General features: G+C 40.4%; 1 protein-coding gene across 1 annotated transcript in view; it reads right to left on the reverse strand.

Annotated features, from left to right (window-relative positions):
- Positions 1–17,184, reverse strand: part of iqsec3a (IQ motif and Sec7 domain ArfGEF 3a) — a 210,187-nt gene that overhangs the window by 25,788 nt on the left and 167,215 nt on the right. The window contains exon 8 of the mRNA XM_062996481.1: positions 5,910–6,049. Coding sequence (XP_062852551.1) covers positions 5,910–6,049 — 140 coding nt within the window. The remainder of the gene's footprint in view (positions 1–5,909; positions 6,050–17,184) is intronic.

Raw genomic sequence — 17,184 nt, forward strand, 5'->3', positions numbered from 1 at the left:
AATAGTATATATATACACACTGAGCCCCACCAGCTCATGAGACCATATGAACACTGGTACTTTAACTGAACTAGAACTCTAATTTGATTGATTTTAACTCAACTCCATACTTGATTACAGTGGTACCTTGTAACTCAATGTCTCCTAAACTCAAAATCTTTGAAACTCGACGCCCTACATCGAGAAATTTGTACGCTTAAACCCAACATGTTCAGTTTCTTTTTTAATAAAATTAAAAATAATAATTTGTTCAGCGCTCGGTTTGAGCGGTGCAGTGAAACGTCAAAGTGCGCATATGAGACGAATCTGCATTTGTGTGGAATAACCATCAGATTCACTCTGAAAGCTCCACGTGTATCTGTGATTATCTGGATTTTTCTCACTGTTTCATTTTTAAACTTGTGTTATATCTTGGGGTGCTGAGAAATTGTAAGAATCAGCGTTTTGTTAAAAAGCAGTGCAAAAGCTATTGTTTCTCATGTGAATGTGCCTTTACTGAACAGAATATGGTATTCCAAAACTGAGCATCTCCGCAATTAGTATAAGGAAACAATAAAGAAAAAGCTTAAGCGCAGGTTTTATTGTATTTTTTATTGATTTTAACTGTTTTCAATTGTATTTCAGTGTTTTAATATTATATTTGTGTTATTTTCAGTGTATAAGTGTCAAAAACAACCCCATTATTTTACATTAGCCTAAAATATATGCAGTTCCACAGAACCATGGAACATATTAACAGGTTTCACATACATCCATAAAGGAAAAAATACCTTAAAACTCAACACCTTTTAAACTCAAAGCCACTCCCAGAACCAACTGACGTTGAGTTTCAAGGTACCGCTGTACTAAAATACTTGAACACTTAAACAACCAAGGGGCTCAGCTCTCTATTTGCACACATACACTATAAACAGCACTACACTACAGTATATACCATACTAAATATTTGCACATTTTGACATTAGTTGCACAACACTATGAAGGGTATTACACTATATACAGTGAGACATATCCTGACATTGCACTAAATACAATGTTATTTGCACATCCTACACTGTCTGTCTGTCTGTCTGTCTGTCTGTCTGTCTGTCTGTCTGTCTATCTATCTATCTATCTAATCTTTCTGTCTAAATATATACAGTGTATCACAAAAGTGAGTACACCCCTCACATTTCTGCAAATATTTCATTATATCTTTTCATGGGACAACACTATAGACATGAAACTTGGATATAACTTAGAGTAGTCAGTGTACAGCTTGCATAGCAGTGTAGATTTACTGTCTTCTGAAAATAACTCAACACACAGCCATTAATGTCTAAATAGCTGGCAACATAAGTGAGTACACCCCACAGTGAACATGTCCAAATTGTGCCCAAATGTGTCGTTGTCCCTCCCTGGTGTCATGTGTCAAGGTCCCAGGTGTGAATGGGGAGCAGGGCTGTTAAATTTGGTGTTTTGGGTACAATTCTCTCATACTGGCCACTGGATATTCAACATGGCACCTCATGGCAAAGAACTCTCTGAGGATGTGAGAAATAGAATTGTTGCTCTCCACAAAGATGGCCTGGGCTATAAGAAGATTGCTAACACCCTGAAACTGAGCTACAGCATGGTGGCCAAGGTCATACAGTGGTTTTCCAGGACCGGTTCCACTCGGAACAGGCTTCGCCAGGGTCGACCAAAAAAGTTGAGTCCACGTGTTCGGCGTCATATCCAGAGGTTGGCTTTAAAAAATAGACACATGAGTGCTGCCAGCATTGCTGCAGAGGTTGAAGACGTGGGAGGTCAGCCTGTCAGTGCTCAGACCATACGCCGCACACTGCATCAACTCGGTCTGCATGGTCGTCATCCCAGAAGGAAGCTGACGCACAAGAAAGCCTGCAAACAGTTTGCTGAAGACAAGCAGTCCAAGAACATGGATTACTGGAATGCCCTGTGGTCTGACGAGACCAAGATAAACTTGTTTGGCTCAGATGGTGTCCAGCATGTGTGGCGGCGCCCTGGTGAGAAGTACCAAGACAACTGTATCTTGCCTACAGTCAAACATGGTGGTGGTAGCATCATGGTCTTGGGCTGCATGAGTGTTGCTGGCACTGGGGAGCTGCAGTTCATTGAGGGAAACATGAATTCCAACATGTACTGTGACATTCTGAAACAGAGCATGATCCCCTCCCTTCGAAAACTGGGCCTCATGGCAGTTTTCCAACAGGATAACGACCCCAAACACAACCTCCAAGATGACAACTGCCTTGCTGAGGAAGCTGAAGGTAAAGGTGATGGACTAAACCCAATTGAGCACCTGTGGCGCATCCTCAAGTGGAAGGTGGAGGAGTTCAAGGTGTCTAACATCCACCAGCTCCGTGATGTCATCATGGAGGAGTGGAAGAGGATTCCAGTAGCAACCTGTGCAGCTCTGGTGAATTCCATGCCCAGGAGGGTTAAGGCAGTGCTGGATAATAATGGTGGTCACACAAAATATTGACACTTTGGGCACAATTTGGACATGTTCACTGTGGGGTGTACTCACTTATGTTGCCAGCCATTTAGACATTAATGGCTGTGTGTTGAGTTATTTTCAGAAGACAGTAAATCTACACTGCTATACAAGTTGTACACTGACTACTCTAAGTTATATCCAAGTTTCATGTCTATAGTGTTGTCCCATGAAAAGATATAATGAAATATTTGCAGAAATGTGAGGGGTGTACTCACTTTTGTGATACACTGTATATATATATATATATATATATATATATACAGTATATATATATATATATATATACGTATATATGTGTGTGTGTGTGTGTGTGTGTGTTCTCTAGGCTTGGAGGCATCTGGGATGGACCATCACACAGTGGAAACATGTATTGTGACCAGACAAATCAGTATTCCAGATTTTTTTTTGAAAGAAATGGGCACTGTGTGCTCCATACCAGAAATAAAATACTGTCTGGAAACTTCTCAGTCCCCACATGACTAAAAAGTGTAACTATAAATAAAGCTGATGTAACACAGTGGTAAACGTGCCTTTGTCCCAACTTTTTGAGTGGACTGCAGGCATAGATTTTATATATTTTTTTTTTCTTCATTTACAAAATACAATTAGGTTTGTCAGTGTAAAGATTAGAAAATTTTCTCTCTATTTTCGTCAGTCAAATAGGTTCAAGAGAGGTAAGAAATTAGATTGCCTCATCATTTTCAGAAATAGGGTTTGTACTTACTGCCAAGTTCCTTTTCTAAAACTCTAGTTTTTAAGTTGGAAAAGAGGGTGCAGCTTGATTCATTCTCATCCCTGTTAGGGTGGCAGCTGGTTCAGTTCCACCCAGGTGCAAGACAGGAATACCCTGGGCAGGGTGCCAATCTATTTCAGGGCTTCAGTCACCCCAACTTAAGACATAACCGATCATGTCTGTGTAGATGCTTGGCAGGCTGGCACCACTGAAAGTCAAACCTGGAACCCAGCAATGATGGGAATGGACCACTGTGCTACTGGAACACCTTTGTGAAGGACTATGATACAATATTCCAAATCAACAAAACTGCACGAAGACTGCTTGCAGGAGTGCTGCTTGTAATGGCCGGGATGTATTGATGAGATGATGTAATGATCACTGTAATGTAATGGTTGGAGCAAAAGTAGGACAAACCAAGTTGGATGGCTTCACACCAATGGGGCATGTGCTAGCCTGTCTTCTACTGGACAGATCTACTGTGAGATCAAAAGTACATGGTCAGTCATAAAAGTCCTCAGAGCTTTGTGCCACTGAAGTTCATTACGGAACCCTTTCTGCTGGAAACCACTCCAGCCTGAGGTGTGTCTTAATACCCCGTCCATTAATATTACAATAAAAATAAAGACAAAACACACACTTGCCAAATTTTAACACCCACCTTTATAGATCATGGTTGTCCTCTACATCAGGGCTCTGACAGAGTTTTACACCCATAAACAAACTTTTACTGTGACAGTCCGTCTACAGGGTATAAAACAGACCAGCCCTCCTGTCATGTGATCTGTCATGGTGTCAGTGTGTGTATGTAAATCACAAGATTCACAAGCACACTTCACTGAATCTGTGTTGAGTCAATGACAGCACTTGTTTATCATTAGCAGTGTAATAATATAGCACACAATAACACTATTTAAATGAAAGATCACCCCGTCTTCTGTCATTCTTCCAAACTGGACGAGTCCATCGGTCCATAGCAGAGATAAGGACAGTGGGGACAGTGGTAACCTAGTGAGTAGAGCTTTCGGCTATAAATTGGAAGGCTGTCAGTTCGAATCCAGGCTCCTCTATGCAGCCACTATAGCTTTCAAAACAAGCTGGAATATATGGAAAAGAAATGTCATTGCACTGTACATGTATATATGTACACCGATCAGCCATAACACTAAAACCACCTCCTTGTTTCTACACTCACTGTCCATTTTATCAGCTCCACTTACCATATAGAAGCACTTTGTAGTTCTACAATTACTGACTGTAGTCCATCTGTTTCTCTGCATGCTTTGTTAGCCCTCTTTTCATGCTGTTCTTCAATGGTCAGGACCCCCACAGGACCACCACAGAGCGGGTATTATTTAGGTGGTGGATCATTCTCAGCACTGCAGTGACACTGACATGGTGGTGGTGTGTTAGTGTGTGTTGTGCTGGTATGAGTGGATCAGACACAGCAGCGCTGTTGGAGTTTTTAAACACCTCACTGTAACTGCTGGACTGGGAATAGTCCACCAACCAAAAATATCCAGCCAACAGCTCCCCGTGGGCAGCGTCCTGTGGTCACTGATGAAGGTCTAGAAGATGACCAACTCAAACAGCAGCAATAGATAAGCGATCGTCTCTGACTTCACATCTACAAGGTGGACCAACTAAATAGGAGTGTCTAATAGAGTGGACAGTGAGTGGACACGGTATTTAAAAACTCCAGCAGCGCTGCTGTGTCTGATCCACTCATACCAGCACAACACACACTAACACACCACCACCATGTCAGTGTCACTGCAGTGCTGAGAATGATCCACCACCTAAATAATACCTACTATGTGGTGGTCCTGGGAGAGTCCTGACCATTGAAAAATAGAGTGAAAGGGGGCTAACAAAGCATTCAGAGAAACAGATGGACTGCAGTCAGTAATTGTAGAACTACAAAGTGCTTCTATATGGTAAGTGAAGCTGATAAAATGTAGTTTAAGAGATGAAAGGGCGCATAAAGAACAGGACTTAAATTTATACATACTGTTATGTATACATATACTGTTATCCTTAATTTCCTTTAATTTATAATAAAGATTTTTATTAAATAAAGATTAATAAAGTATCTATCTATCTATCTATCTATCTATCTATCTATCTATCTATCCATCCATCCATCCATCCATCCATCCATCCATCCATCCATCCATCCATCCATCCATCCATCCATCCATCCATCCATTTATAGCACTTCAATAATTATATTTCCATTTTTTGATTTAAAATATCATCTCTCCATTCGTCTTTCTATTTATCTATTGGGATTTTAAGGTGATGTTTTACACCAGTGGTTCTCAACCTGGGGACCTGTTGCATTTAATTAAAAAGAACCACACATGATGGGACAGGAAAATCTATACACTATTGCCATATACATATTTGATTTCCTTTGAGGTCAACGGATGGTGATTCAGATTTATGTAGATCATAAAACACTTAATCATTATCCGTGTTAAGGGGATCTCAGAAATAAATTTTGACACAGAGGGTCTAATAGAAAAAAAAGGAAATCAAACCCCGGACCTTCTTGCTGTGAGGCTGCAGTGCTACCCACCGAACCATTACATGGTGTACTTTACAATCCTAAATTGACGTTTGACTTTAAATGAACCTCATTTGTAGGATCTGCTGGTATGAAGCTGGACTCACCGTCTTCATTCCCACGATGCTTTGTTCCACTTTGGTGACGTAGGTGACGTGGTCTTCGTTTGAGCGGAGCTCTCGCTGCTGAATTCGCTCATAAATGCCAACCACCATGTCACGAGGGATGTCGGCTCCATCGTCCACTCCTGCACAGAACACACACGGTAAAGATTACAGTACAGAACAAACAGTAGATAAATGAAGGTTAAACCAACAGCTCTGCACAGCTTAACCTAATCCACCTGCAGTCCTGAGCATTCACTTATACAGTTACAAAATTCTCAAGTCCACTGTACCCTTAACTTATACAATACTTTCTATTGATTGTTTCTATTGTTTCTTATGATTGTTTCTATTGGTTGATTGATTAAAGGAAAGGGAAAGAGGAAAGTGTAGGAAAAAAGGAAGGAAAGGGAAAAAAAGGAAGATAACAGTAACAGGAAGGAAGGAAGGTAGGAAGTAAGGAAGGAGGGAGGAAGTAAAGAAAAAAGGAAGGAAGAAAGGGGAAGGAAGGATGGAAAGGGTAGGAAGAAAGATAACAGTAACAGGAAGGAAGGAAGGAAGGAAGGAAGGAAGGAAGGAAGGAAGGAAGGAAGGAAGGAAGGAAGGAAGGAAGGAAGGAAGGAAGGAAGGAAGGAAGGAAGGAAGGAAGGAAGGAAGGAAGGAAGGAAGGAAGGGAAGATAACAGTAACAGGAAGGAAGGAAGGAAGGAAGGAAGGAAGGAAGGAAGGAAGGAAGGAGGGAGGGAGGGAGGGAGGGAGGGAGGGAGGGAGGGAAGGAAGGAAGGAAGGAGGGAGGGAGGGAGGGAGGGAGGGAGGGAAGGAAGGAAGGAAGGAAGGAAGGAAGGAAGGAAGGAAGGAAGGAAGGAAGGAAGGAAGGAGGGAGGGAGGGAGGGAGGGAGGGAGGGAGGGAGGGAGGGAAGGAAGGAGGGAGGGAGGGAGGGAGGGAGGGAGGGAGGGAAGGAGGGAGGGAGGGAGGGAGGGAAGGAAGGAAGGAAGGAAGGAAGGAAGGAAGGAAGGAAGGAAGGAAGGAAGGGAAGATAACAGTAACAGGAAGGAAGAAAGGTGGGAAGGAAGGAGGGAGGGAGGGAGGGAGGGAAGGAAGGAAAGGGAAGGAATGAAAAGGAAGGAAGGAAGAAAACAGTAACAGGAAGGAAGGGAGGGAGGGAGGGATGGAGGGGGAGGAAGGGAAAAAAGGAAGGAAGGAAGGAAGAAAAGAAAGAAAAGAAAGAAAGAAAATAAAAAAGAAAGAAAAGAAAGAAAGAAAGAAAAGAAAGAAAGAAAGTAAATAAAAAAGAGAAAATAAATATAGAAAGAAAATAAAGAAAGAAAGAAAGACAGAAAATAAAAAAGAAAGAAAATAAAGAAAGAAAGAAAATAATTTAAGAAAGAAAGAAAATAAAGAAGGAAGGCTTTGTTAAAGCGCTGACCTTCCAAAAGAAATGATGTGTCAAAACCTGAATCGAGTGTTTCATGCCAAAATAAAAAGCAGATTTATAAATAAATGACGTCCCTGCTCGTCTTTTCCATGTATTTGGTTCTAACGTGTGTTCTGTTCTGAGACCAGTATTTACAGTATGTGTTTTGCACAGCGCAGGCTGATGTAAATAAAGTAAACACAGCATCTTCTAGAAGACACAGTCATTAGCTGTGAACACATGTTTGTATTCAGGCAACTATGAGTAAACCCCCTCAGGCCTGTGCCCATAAACACCCAGGTACGCTAAATGTATTCTGCTAAGAGCCAGATGCTGCAGCGTCTCCAGTTTTTCTTCTCATTAATGAGAGTTTGGAGAGAGAAGTTTACAGTTTACAGGCCACTGGGATTCAGTCGGAGCTAATAGTGCTAGCATTGACAGGATTTGTGGAATCATTTTAGACAACAGTGATCATTATACTGACTTATTTTCTACCATAATCTTATTTACAGTGCTACAATGACTACCAAACCAATTAAAATTTCCTTTTTTTTAAGCTTTTTTAGCTGATTCAATGTATGGAACCATATTTACTTATTTATTGATAAATTTTTAATCAGTACACTATTAGAGTTTGACAGCTCTCAGTCCCATCTTTCAATGCTTATTGCTAAAGTTCACGCTGACTGTAGGGCAGCACTACTAAATAATACTAAATAATAATGACACATTTACAACTGGATAAGTGGGTAGCACTGTCACCTCACAGCAAGAAGGTCCTGGGTTCGATCACCACGTGGGTTGGTCCGAGTCCTTTCTGTGTGGAGTTTGCATGTTCTCCCCGTGTCTGCGTGGGTTTCCTCCAAGTGTTCTGGTTTCCTCCCACAGTACAAAGACGTGCAAGTGAGGTGAACTGGAGATACAAAATTGTCCATGAGTGTGTTTGACATTAAACTTGAACTGATGAATCTTGTGTAAGCAGTGTGCCAAGACTTTTTTGCCCACATTTTGCTACATAAAAATGGTACATTATTTCCAATAGAGTGGGTAGCACGTTGCCTCACAGTGAAAAGGTCCAGGGTTTGATTTCCAGGTGGAGCAATTTGGGTCCTTTCTGTGTAGAGTTCTATGTGGAGTGACTGTGTGGGTTTCCTTCTGGTGTTCTGGTTTCCTCCCACAGTCCAAAGACATGCAGTCAGGTTAATTGGAAATACCATATGAGTGAGTGAGTGTGTGTGTGTGTGTGTGTGTGTGTGTGTGTGTGAATGTCCCTGAGATGGTCTGGCGACCAGTCTATAGTGTTTCCTGCCTTTCGCCCAGTGAATCAAACCCATTGAGAGCCTAAATAGGATAAAGCAGCAGTAAAACAGACAAGAAATGTATGAATTATTTATGATTCATTTCCTTTAAGGTTTTTTCTTTATTAACATTAAGCTATATATATTTTATATTATAAAGCTATATAATTATATAAAGCTAAACTTTAAGCCAACAATTTGCCAAAATTGTCTGAACTATCTCAAATAAAACAACTTCAATTGAAACATTTCTGGCAGAATATATTTGGCCCCTTTAAATCAAATAATATTTTTAAAAAAACTGTTTTGTGTCCCTTTTATTAATTAAAAATTTTGGCTGTCGTTTAAAAGCATTAAAATGTGTTTCATTATTACTTTTTTTATTTTCTATTTTTCCCCCAATTTTCTCCCCTAATCTAGTCGTGTCCAATTACCCCGATTGCATCCTCCACTGATTCAACCCTCCACCACTGACTGAGGACGCTTCTCAACTGACACACGCCCCCTCCGACACGTGCTCAGTACAGACTGCATTTTTCACCTGCACGAGTCGAGGTCATGTATCAGCATTATTCCTAAGCCCTGTGCAGATACCTTCAATCAGCCAGCAGGGGTCGTAATTGCACCAGTTATGAGGACCCATGATCCAACTTGTCCCTAACCTCACAAACAACAGTCAATCGTTGTTCATGCCGGATGGCAGAGCTGAGATTCGATACGAAGTATTTAAAATCCCAGCTCTGGTGTGCTAGCGTATTTTACGTATGTAAGGGCAATTTAAGTTCTCTAATTAACCTGACCACATGTTTTTGGACTGTGGGAGAAAACTGGAGCTCCCAAAGAAAAACCAACACAAGGGGAAGACATGCAAACCACAAAGAAAGTAAAACTCCATGCTCCACCTGGAAAACGAACCCAGGACCTTACTGCTGTGAGGTGACAGTGCTACCCACCGAGCCATCGTGCCACTCATTATGAATTATATTACACCTAAGCTACTGTAAACTGTGTGTCTGTTCAAAAACCTAGTGAGCTGCCTTGCTGTCTGCTGCCTACATATGCAGCTGCCTCGGTAGAGAGGATTCTAATAAAACATAGACTTATAAGTTAGGTTATTCGGACGTGCTACTTAGAGATTACAGAGATCGGCTTTCACTTATTAAAGAGAAAAGTTGTGCCGCACTGAATGCTGGGATTGCCTTCAGCACTGGAGAAGCATCAGATGCTCCCTCGTTATTTAGTCAAAATACTGGTCAAATTTAAGGTACCTTACTAGGCATCATTTTAAGGCATCTAAGAATTCGAACAGACTTCTTCTCGGGAGTGTAGGATGACGTAAAATGGGTTTACGTAGAGAGATCACTAGGTTTTCGAACACACCCATAGTCTTATATTTATTCTTATCTTCTACTCATTAAATTGGATTCATTTATAATGTTACCTTCTGCATTTGTTCCACGTCTGTTTCCCGATTCTGTAAAGCTGAACTACAGTTAGGTACAGTTTGTCCTGGTGGAGACTGTCATGAATAAAGGACACAGTCTGCATTCGGCTGTACAGAGTACAGAGGCTAATTTTGTACCCTAAATATGTCCCGACTGACAATATTCAGGGCAACAAGAATCCTCTTTAATCCATTTTTATGAGAACTATGGCTTTTAATAAGCGTCATTAAGCTGATAAGCATTTGGCGTGTTCTTACTAGCATGTGGCTTTCATTTCAAACGTTAAGATTGAGGCTCTTTTCGGGAGGACACTGGCATATGGACGAAACAAATGAGTGTGATTATTCAGGCTGAAACGTTTGCTCGCAGGAACTTCAGTTTGGCTATTAACAGTAACGATGTATGAGGGCAAACGGCTCATTACTCGTGTAATGTTACACGCAGTTTTCTGTAATGAGTATTTAGCTTCTCCAAAGCCGAATTATCGCAAGGTCATCTACTGCTGTCAGTTAATATTATAAGTGTGTGAATAAGCATTATTCTGTCTCTAATACAACCGGAACCCACCGGAAATGACATGAAGATCCAAATAAAGTCTGTTTTACCACCGCTTTATCCTATTTAGGGTCACGGTGGGTCCAATCCACTGGGTGAAAGGTAAAAAATACACACCCCGGACAGGTCGCCAGTCCAACACAGGGCAAACACACACACACATTCACACATACACCGACCAGGCATAACATTATGAGCACTGACAGGTGAAGTGAATAACACTGATTATCTCTTCATTACGGCACCTGTTAGTGGGTGGGATATATTAAGCAGCAAGTGAACATTTTATCCTCAAAGTTGATGTTAGAAGCAGGAAAAATGAACAAGCGTGAGGATCTGAGCGAGTTTGACAAGTGCCAATTTGTGATGGCTAGATGACTGGGTCAGAGCATCTCTAAAACCGCAGCTCTTGTGGGGTGTTCCCGGTCTGCAGTGGTCAGTATCTATCAAAAGTGCTCCAAGGAAGGAAAAGTGGTAAACCGGCGATAGGGTCATGGGCCAAGGCTCACTGATGCACGTGGGGAGCGAAGGCTGGCCCGTGTGGTCCGATCCAACAAACGAGCTACTGTAGCTCAAATTGCTGAAGAAGTTAATGCTGGTTCTGATAGAAAGGTGTTAGAATACACAGTGCAGCACAGTTTGTAGCGTATGGGGCTGCAAAAGGGGGACCAGCACAATATTAGGAAGGTGGTCATAATGTTATGCCTGATCCGTGTACAAACACACACACACACACACACACACACACACACACTCATACCTATGAGGACTTTTTTAAAGTTATCCAGTTAACCTGACATGTCTTAGGACAGTGAAAGGAAGGAAACCCACGCAGACACAGGGAGAACATGCAAACTCCACACAGAAAGGACCCGGGCTGCTCCACCTGGGAATCGAACCCAGGACCTTCTTGCTGTGAGGTGACAGTGCTACCCACCGAGCCAAAGCATGAAAAAGATCACTCAAGTTCTGATTTGAACAGAAAGAAAAAGTGAAGGAGAAAAAGCAAAAGTTAAGCTGGGTTTATATTTTTTATTAAGCTGGGTTTATATGTTGGGCCCTTGGGCAAGGCCCTTAACAATTAATCGCTTAGATTGCATTTAGTCACTCACTCACTCACTCACCCATATGCCCATTTCTGAGAGATAAAAACAGTGTACATGGAAAAGGCTCCACACAGACAGAAAATAGAGGTGGGAATCAATTTTAGGTCCCCAGAAACCTTGTGCTATGAAACACACATACACACACACACACACACACACACACACACATACACACACTCACATCTGATGCAACACACACAAATCAAAAGTTTCAGAAGAAGTTTTTAAGCCATTCTGGGAAACATTTCTGGTTTCATGTCTGTTATTTTTACATATTTTTTTCAGGTCTTTTTTGTCCTTTGTTTCATCTAAAGCTCAAAATATGTAAAAGTAAATGATGCATAAAATTATTAAAAATAAACATATTTACAATTAGGGCTGTTGTTAATTGCGTTAATTAACACGATTAACGCGTTAAAATTTTAACGCAATTACAAAAATTAATTGAGAATAAAATTGTTATTATAAAACGGATAGTTCCGGTCCTAAAATCTGATTGGCTGAGCCGCGTTCGAAGCCGTTGTAAAATCCCCGATAAACGCACACCTAGGACCACCTCACACCTCAAAGTTAATGTTATTTTCGCCCTCATGTTGCCTAGCACCACTGTTAATCGAACTATTTTGCGTCGCGGAAGAATGCTTTATTGTAAGTTTATACACGATAAATACATTTATGAATTAAACATTGTTGTATTTATTATATTTTTTGTTGACCGCCGTTTTATAAAAGCAATAAGCCACTCGAGACCGTGCATTACTGTTATGATTTTAGCACGGGGAAAGAAGTTTTAGGCACTCCGCTTCGCGTCGTGCCAAAAACGTCATCCCCGTGCTAAAGTCACAGTAATGCACGGCCTCTCGTGGCTTATTGCTTTAATCAAACGATTTTTATTGTGCTGTGTTTGTGCCACTTTAAACATTCGTCACTGTGGTAATTTGCACTGCATGAACACAGCAACATTGTGTTTGTACTGTATAACAATAACACCGGTCTTTTTCTAGTTTGTGGTCATGAGTTACAAATTACTCGAGCTGCTGCTGCTACATATTGCTAAATATAGGGTGTTTTGTTTTCAAAAAGCGTGAGACATCATCACTAGACAAGATTACAGTTATTAATTGACGCTTAAATATAATATTTGGTCAAAGCACCTTTGTCTCGAGCGTCTGCGCACACAGATACACGTTACAGGCTAAATGAGCTCAGACTCAGTCTAACTTTATTTCCAATTCATTTGGATGGAAAGCTCATGAACTGTACACGTCGTGGGAACATTACAAACACTGGTGTTAAATGGATCACAATGGACTGTAGGCGCTTTTACATAGTTAACGATGTGGGTCTACATGACGATATACTTGTTGCATCTAGATTTGGTTCATATTACTACCCTGAGTGCCTGTTTTCAGTGGCAGGGTTATAAACAGAAGAAGATCCTCACTTTTGCCAGATAAAGTGAACAGACTTGTCAGTTTAAATAACTGGCTGAAAGATGGGTAGCTGTTAACAGCTCTATATAGGCATTGGCTGGCTTTCAAAAAATAATTTAGATTTAATAATTTTATCATAATTTTATTAAAAAATTTTTATTGGTAAACATTTTCTTGCAATAAAAATGTGCATAACTGTTCAAATCTTGCTTAGTTATTTTTGCAGTCGATTAATCACAATTGATTTGGTTCTTTAATCGCAATTAATCTTGATTAAAATGTTTAATCATTTGACAGCCCTACTTATTTACTTAATACTTAATACAATATATTAACAAGTAATAAAACATTCCTTTAAAATACAGTGGTATACTGTATATGTCAGTTCATTTTGGGAGTTTAAAAGGCGTTGAGTTTTAAGGTATTTTTACCCATAAGGATGTATGAGAAATCTGTTAATGCGTGGAACTGTAAATATTTTAGGCTTATGTAAAATAATGAGTTTTTTTTTTGACACTTATAAACTGAAAATAACACAAATATAACATAAAACACTTGATAATCAGTTAAAAATCAATAAAACTACAATGAAACCTGCATTTTCCTTATGTTTCTTAATCATAAAGATACTTAATCTTGGAATACTGTATTCCTTAGTAAATTCAGTAATTCACATGAGAAATTAACAATAAGTGTTTTTTTAATGCATATTCTCCCCATTTTCCTCCCAATTTAGCACAGCCAATTTGTGTTCTGCTGCTGAGGGATACTTAATTGCATCCGAGGAGAGCACGTCGCTGTACACGCCTGTTCCGACACGTGCACAGCCCTCCTCACCCACACATAGTCCGGCCCCCACCCTGCAGATATGATGGCCAATTAATATCTGCTGCAAGCACTGCCAATTATAATGGAAACGCAATATATAATGGAAACACAGAGTTTCGAACCTAGGAGTTCAGAAACTCGGTGCTGGTGTGGTGGCGGAATATCCCGCTGCGCCACCTGAGCACCAACGATAATTGTTTTGACTCCGAAAAGCTGACTCTCACAATTCCTCAGCACCCCGAGCTGTAACACAAGTTTAAAAGTAAAACAGTGAGGAAAATTCTGATAAACACAGATACATGTGGAGCCTTCAGAGTAGATTTCATGGTTATTCCACACAAAAAATTCAGATTTGTCTCATATTCGCACTTTGATGAGGTTTTACTTAAGCTGAATGCTGAACAAAGCGGCTGTTCATTGTTCATTTGAAATTAAATAATAAAAAAAGTTACGTTTTAGGTAAACATTGAGTTTAAGGGTACAAAGTGTGTTGAGTTTCAAAGATTTTCAGTTTAGGGGACGTCGAGTTACAAGGTACCACTGTATATCTTGATTCTTTACTCAAATAGACTAAATATAGCATGAAATCTGAACAACTTATGATTAAGGGCCTTGCTCAAGGGCCCAACAGAGATGGCTTGGCAGTGGTGGGGCTTGAATCCTTGATCTTATGTATCAATAGTCCAGCAACTCAACTGCTGAGCCAGAACTGAAATAAGCCCATTCAGTTTATTTATTGTTTTTTAATCACCTCTCTAACTGGTATGCCTTCCATCACCATTAAATCACCAACTGGTAAAATATTGTCAAAGAATGGTGTTTCATCCATTTAGTACAGTTCCTAAGAGATCCTGTAAAGCTGTTCTACATGTTTGTGGAAGTTCAACACCATTTTAAACCACATTTGTCACCAGTCTGTAATTCACCAGACTCATTATTACTGGAATGAATCTTTGGGTAAATCAATAGATTAGAAAAAAAAAACAGATTCCTCACTGACAGCGTCCAGAGACCAGAATCAAAACCAGCTCTGTGCAATCCTCATTAAGTTACCATGCCTTAAATATCTATTTATTGATGTCTTGTTTTCATAATTTTATTTGCAGACTCGTTTAGTCAGCCGAAGCTTGACCGATACCCCAGTGACAGAGGAGTAATAACAAAACAAAATGTAACAGAACAGTCCGGATGGGGGAGAATCAGGGGAAATAGAGTGAAAGCCCAATCATGCAGAATACAGTAATCAGTTTGAGACAGCGGTATTGATTTTCCACTTGAATCTAATTGTTAGGAGCAGCTGAAGTGAATCTATTAAGCACTCATGCTGTTGTTTCAGCCCTATCATTGATTCTTATAAAGGCCAAGCAGTAACACACGAGAACTTTCACTGACAGATCATGCATGACTTCATTCATCAGTCCTGTCCTGATCCGGCCAAATAAATATTAATAACCTCAATCAGCTCTGTTTCCACATATAGTACATGGACACAATTGTGTGGACACAGCTACTGTTTATTAAATTCAATTGTTTCAGTCACCAACACAACCCCAAATCAGAAAAAGTTGGGACAGTATGGAAAATGCAAATAAAATAAAAATGCAGTGTTGGAACGGGGGCAATTTAGGGCTATTAATAAGGTGAAAAAACTAAATAATGATGTGATTTCAAACAGGTGATGTCAACAGGTGATTGTAATCATGGTTTGGTACAAAAGCAGCATCCAGGAAAGGCCGAGTCTCTGATGAGCAAAGATGATCAGATGATCTCCAGTTTATCAACAAATGTGTGAGAAAATGATTGAAATGTTTAAAAACAATGAACCTCAAAGAAAGATTGGAATGGATTAGCATATTTCTCCCTCTACAGTGCATAATATCATTAAACCATTCAAGGAATCAGGAGGAATTTCAGTGCGTAAAGGCCAAGGACGCAAGCTTAAGCTGAACGCCCGTGATCTTTGATCCCTCAGACGGCACTGCATCAAGAACCGCCACTCAACAATAGCTGATATAACCACATGGGTGAGGGATTAGTTTATCAAACCTTTATCAAGCTCTACAATACAGAGTTACATGCACAAATACCACTTAAAACTTTAATGTGCAAAAAAGAAGCCTTATGTTAACCATGTCCAGAAGCGGCGTCAACTTCTCTGGGCTCTGAGGCATCTGGGATGGACCATCACACAGTGGAAACGTGAATTGTGGTCAGATGAATCAGCATTCCAGGTCTTTATTGGAAAAAATGGACGCCGTGTGATCCAGACCAAAGACGAAAAGGACCATCCAGACTGTTATCAGCAACAGGTCCAAAAGCCAGGGTCTGTCATGGTATGGGGCTGTGTCAGTGCCCTTAGCAAAGGTCATTTACACTTCTGTGATGGCAGCATTAATGCAGAAAAGTACATTGAGATCTTAGAGCAACATATGCTGCCTTCAAGACGTCATCTTTTCCAGGGACGTTCAGCATTTTTCATCAAGACAATGCAAAACCACCTGCTGCACACATTACAAAGGCATGGCTGCGGAAGAAGAGGGTACGGGTACTGGACAGACCTGCCTGCAGTCCTGACCTGTCCCCAATAGAGAATTTTGAAACAAAAAATGCGACAACGACGACCCCGTACTGTTGCTCATCTTAAGACGTGTTTGCAGGAAGAACGAGACAAAATAAAAGCTGAAACACTAAATCACTTGGTCTCCTCGGTGCCAAAATGTCTTTTAAGTGTGGTGAAAAGGAACAGCAACATTACAAAGTGGTAAATGCTTTACTGTCCCAACTTTTTTTTGGAATGTGTTGCAGGCCTGAAATGCAGGAATGGATGTTTATTAATAAATGAAATTTAGTTGAGCAGATATAACATGAAATATCTCAGGTTCATCCTGTCTGACATCAAATAAAAGTCAAAGTAAATGTAAGAAACTCTGTGTTTTTTTTTTTATTATTTGCATTTTCCATACTGTCCCAACTTTTTCTGATTTGGGGTTGTACAAGGGAGAGTCTCCGCATTTTTATATTTCAGTTGTATTGATGAGGGTGGGAGGAGGAGTAATCGGTCGTGTCTAAGAGACTGAGAGACGCTTATAATCCAGATTTAGCTCCATCTGATTTCCACCTTTTTGGATGCTCAAAGAAGCTTTAAGGGGAAGAAGGTTTTCATGTGATGATGATGATGTAAAAGCAGCGCTGCATCAGT

This window comes from Trichomycterus rosablanca, chromosome 1 (genome assembly GCF_030014385.1).
Source record: "Trichomycterus rosablanca isolate fTriRos1 chromosome 1, fTriRos1.hap1, whole genome shotgun sequence".
Taxonomy (NCBI): Eukaryota; Metazoa; Chordata; class Actinopteri; order Siluriformes; family Trichomycteridae; genus Trichomycterus; species Trichomycterus rosablanca.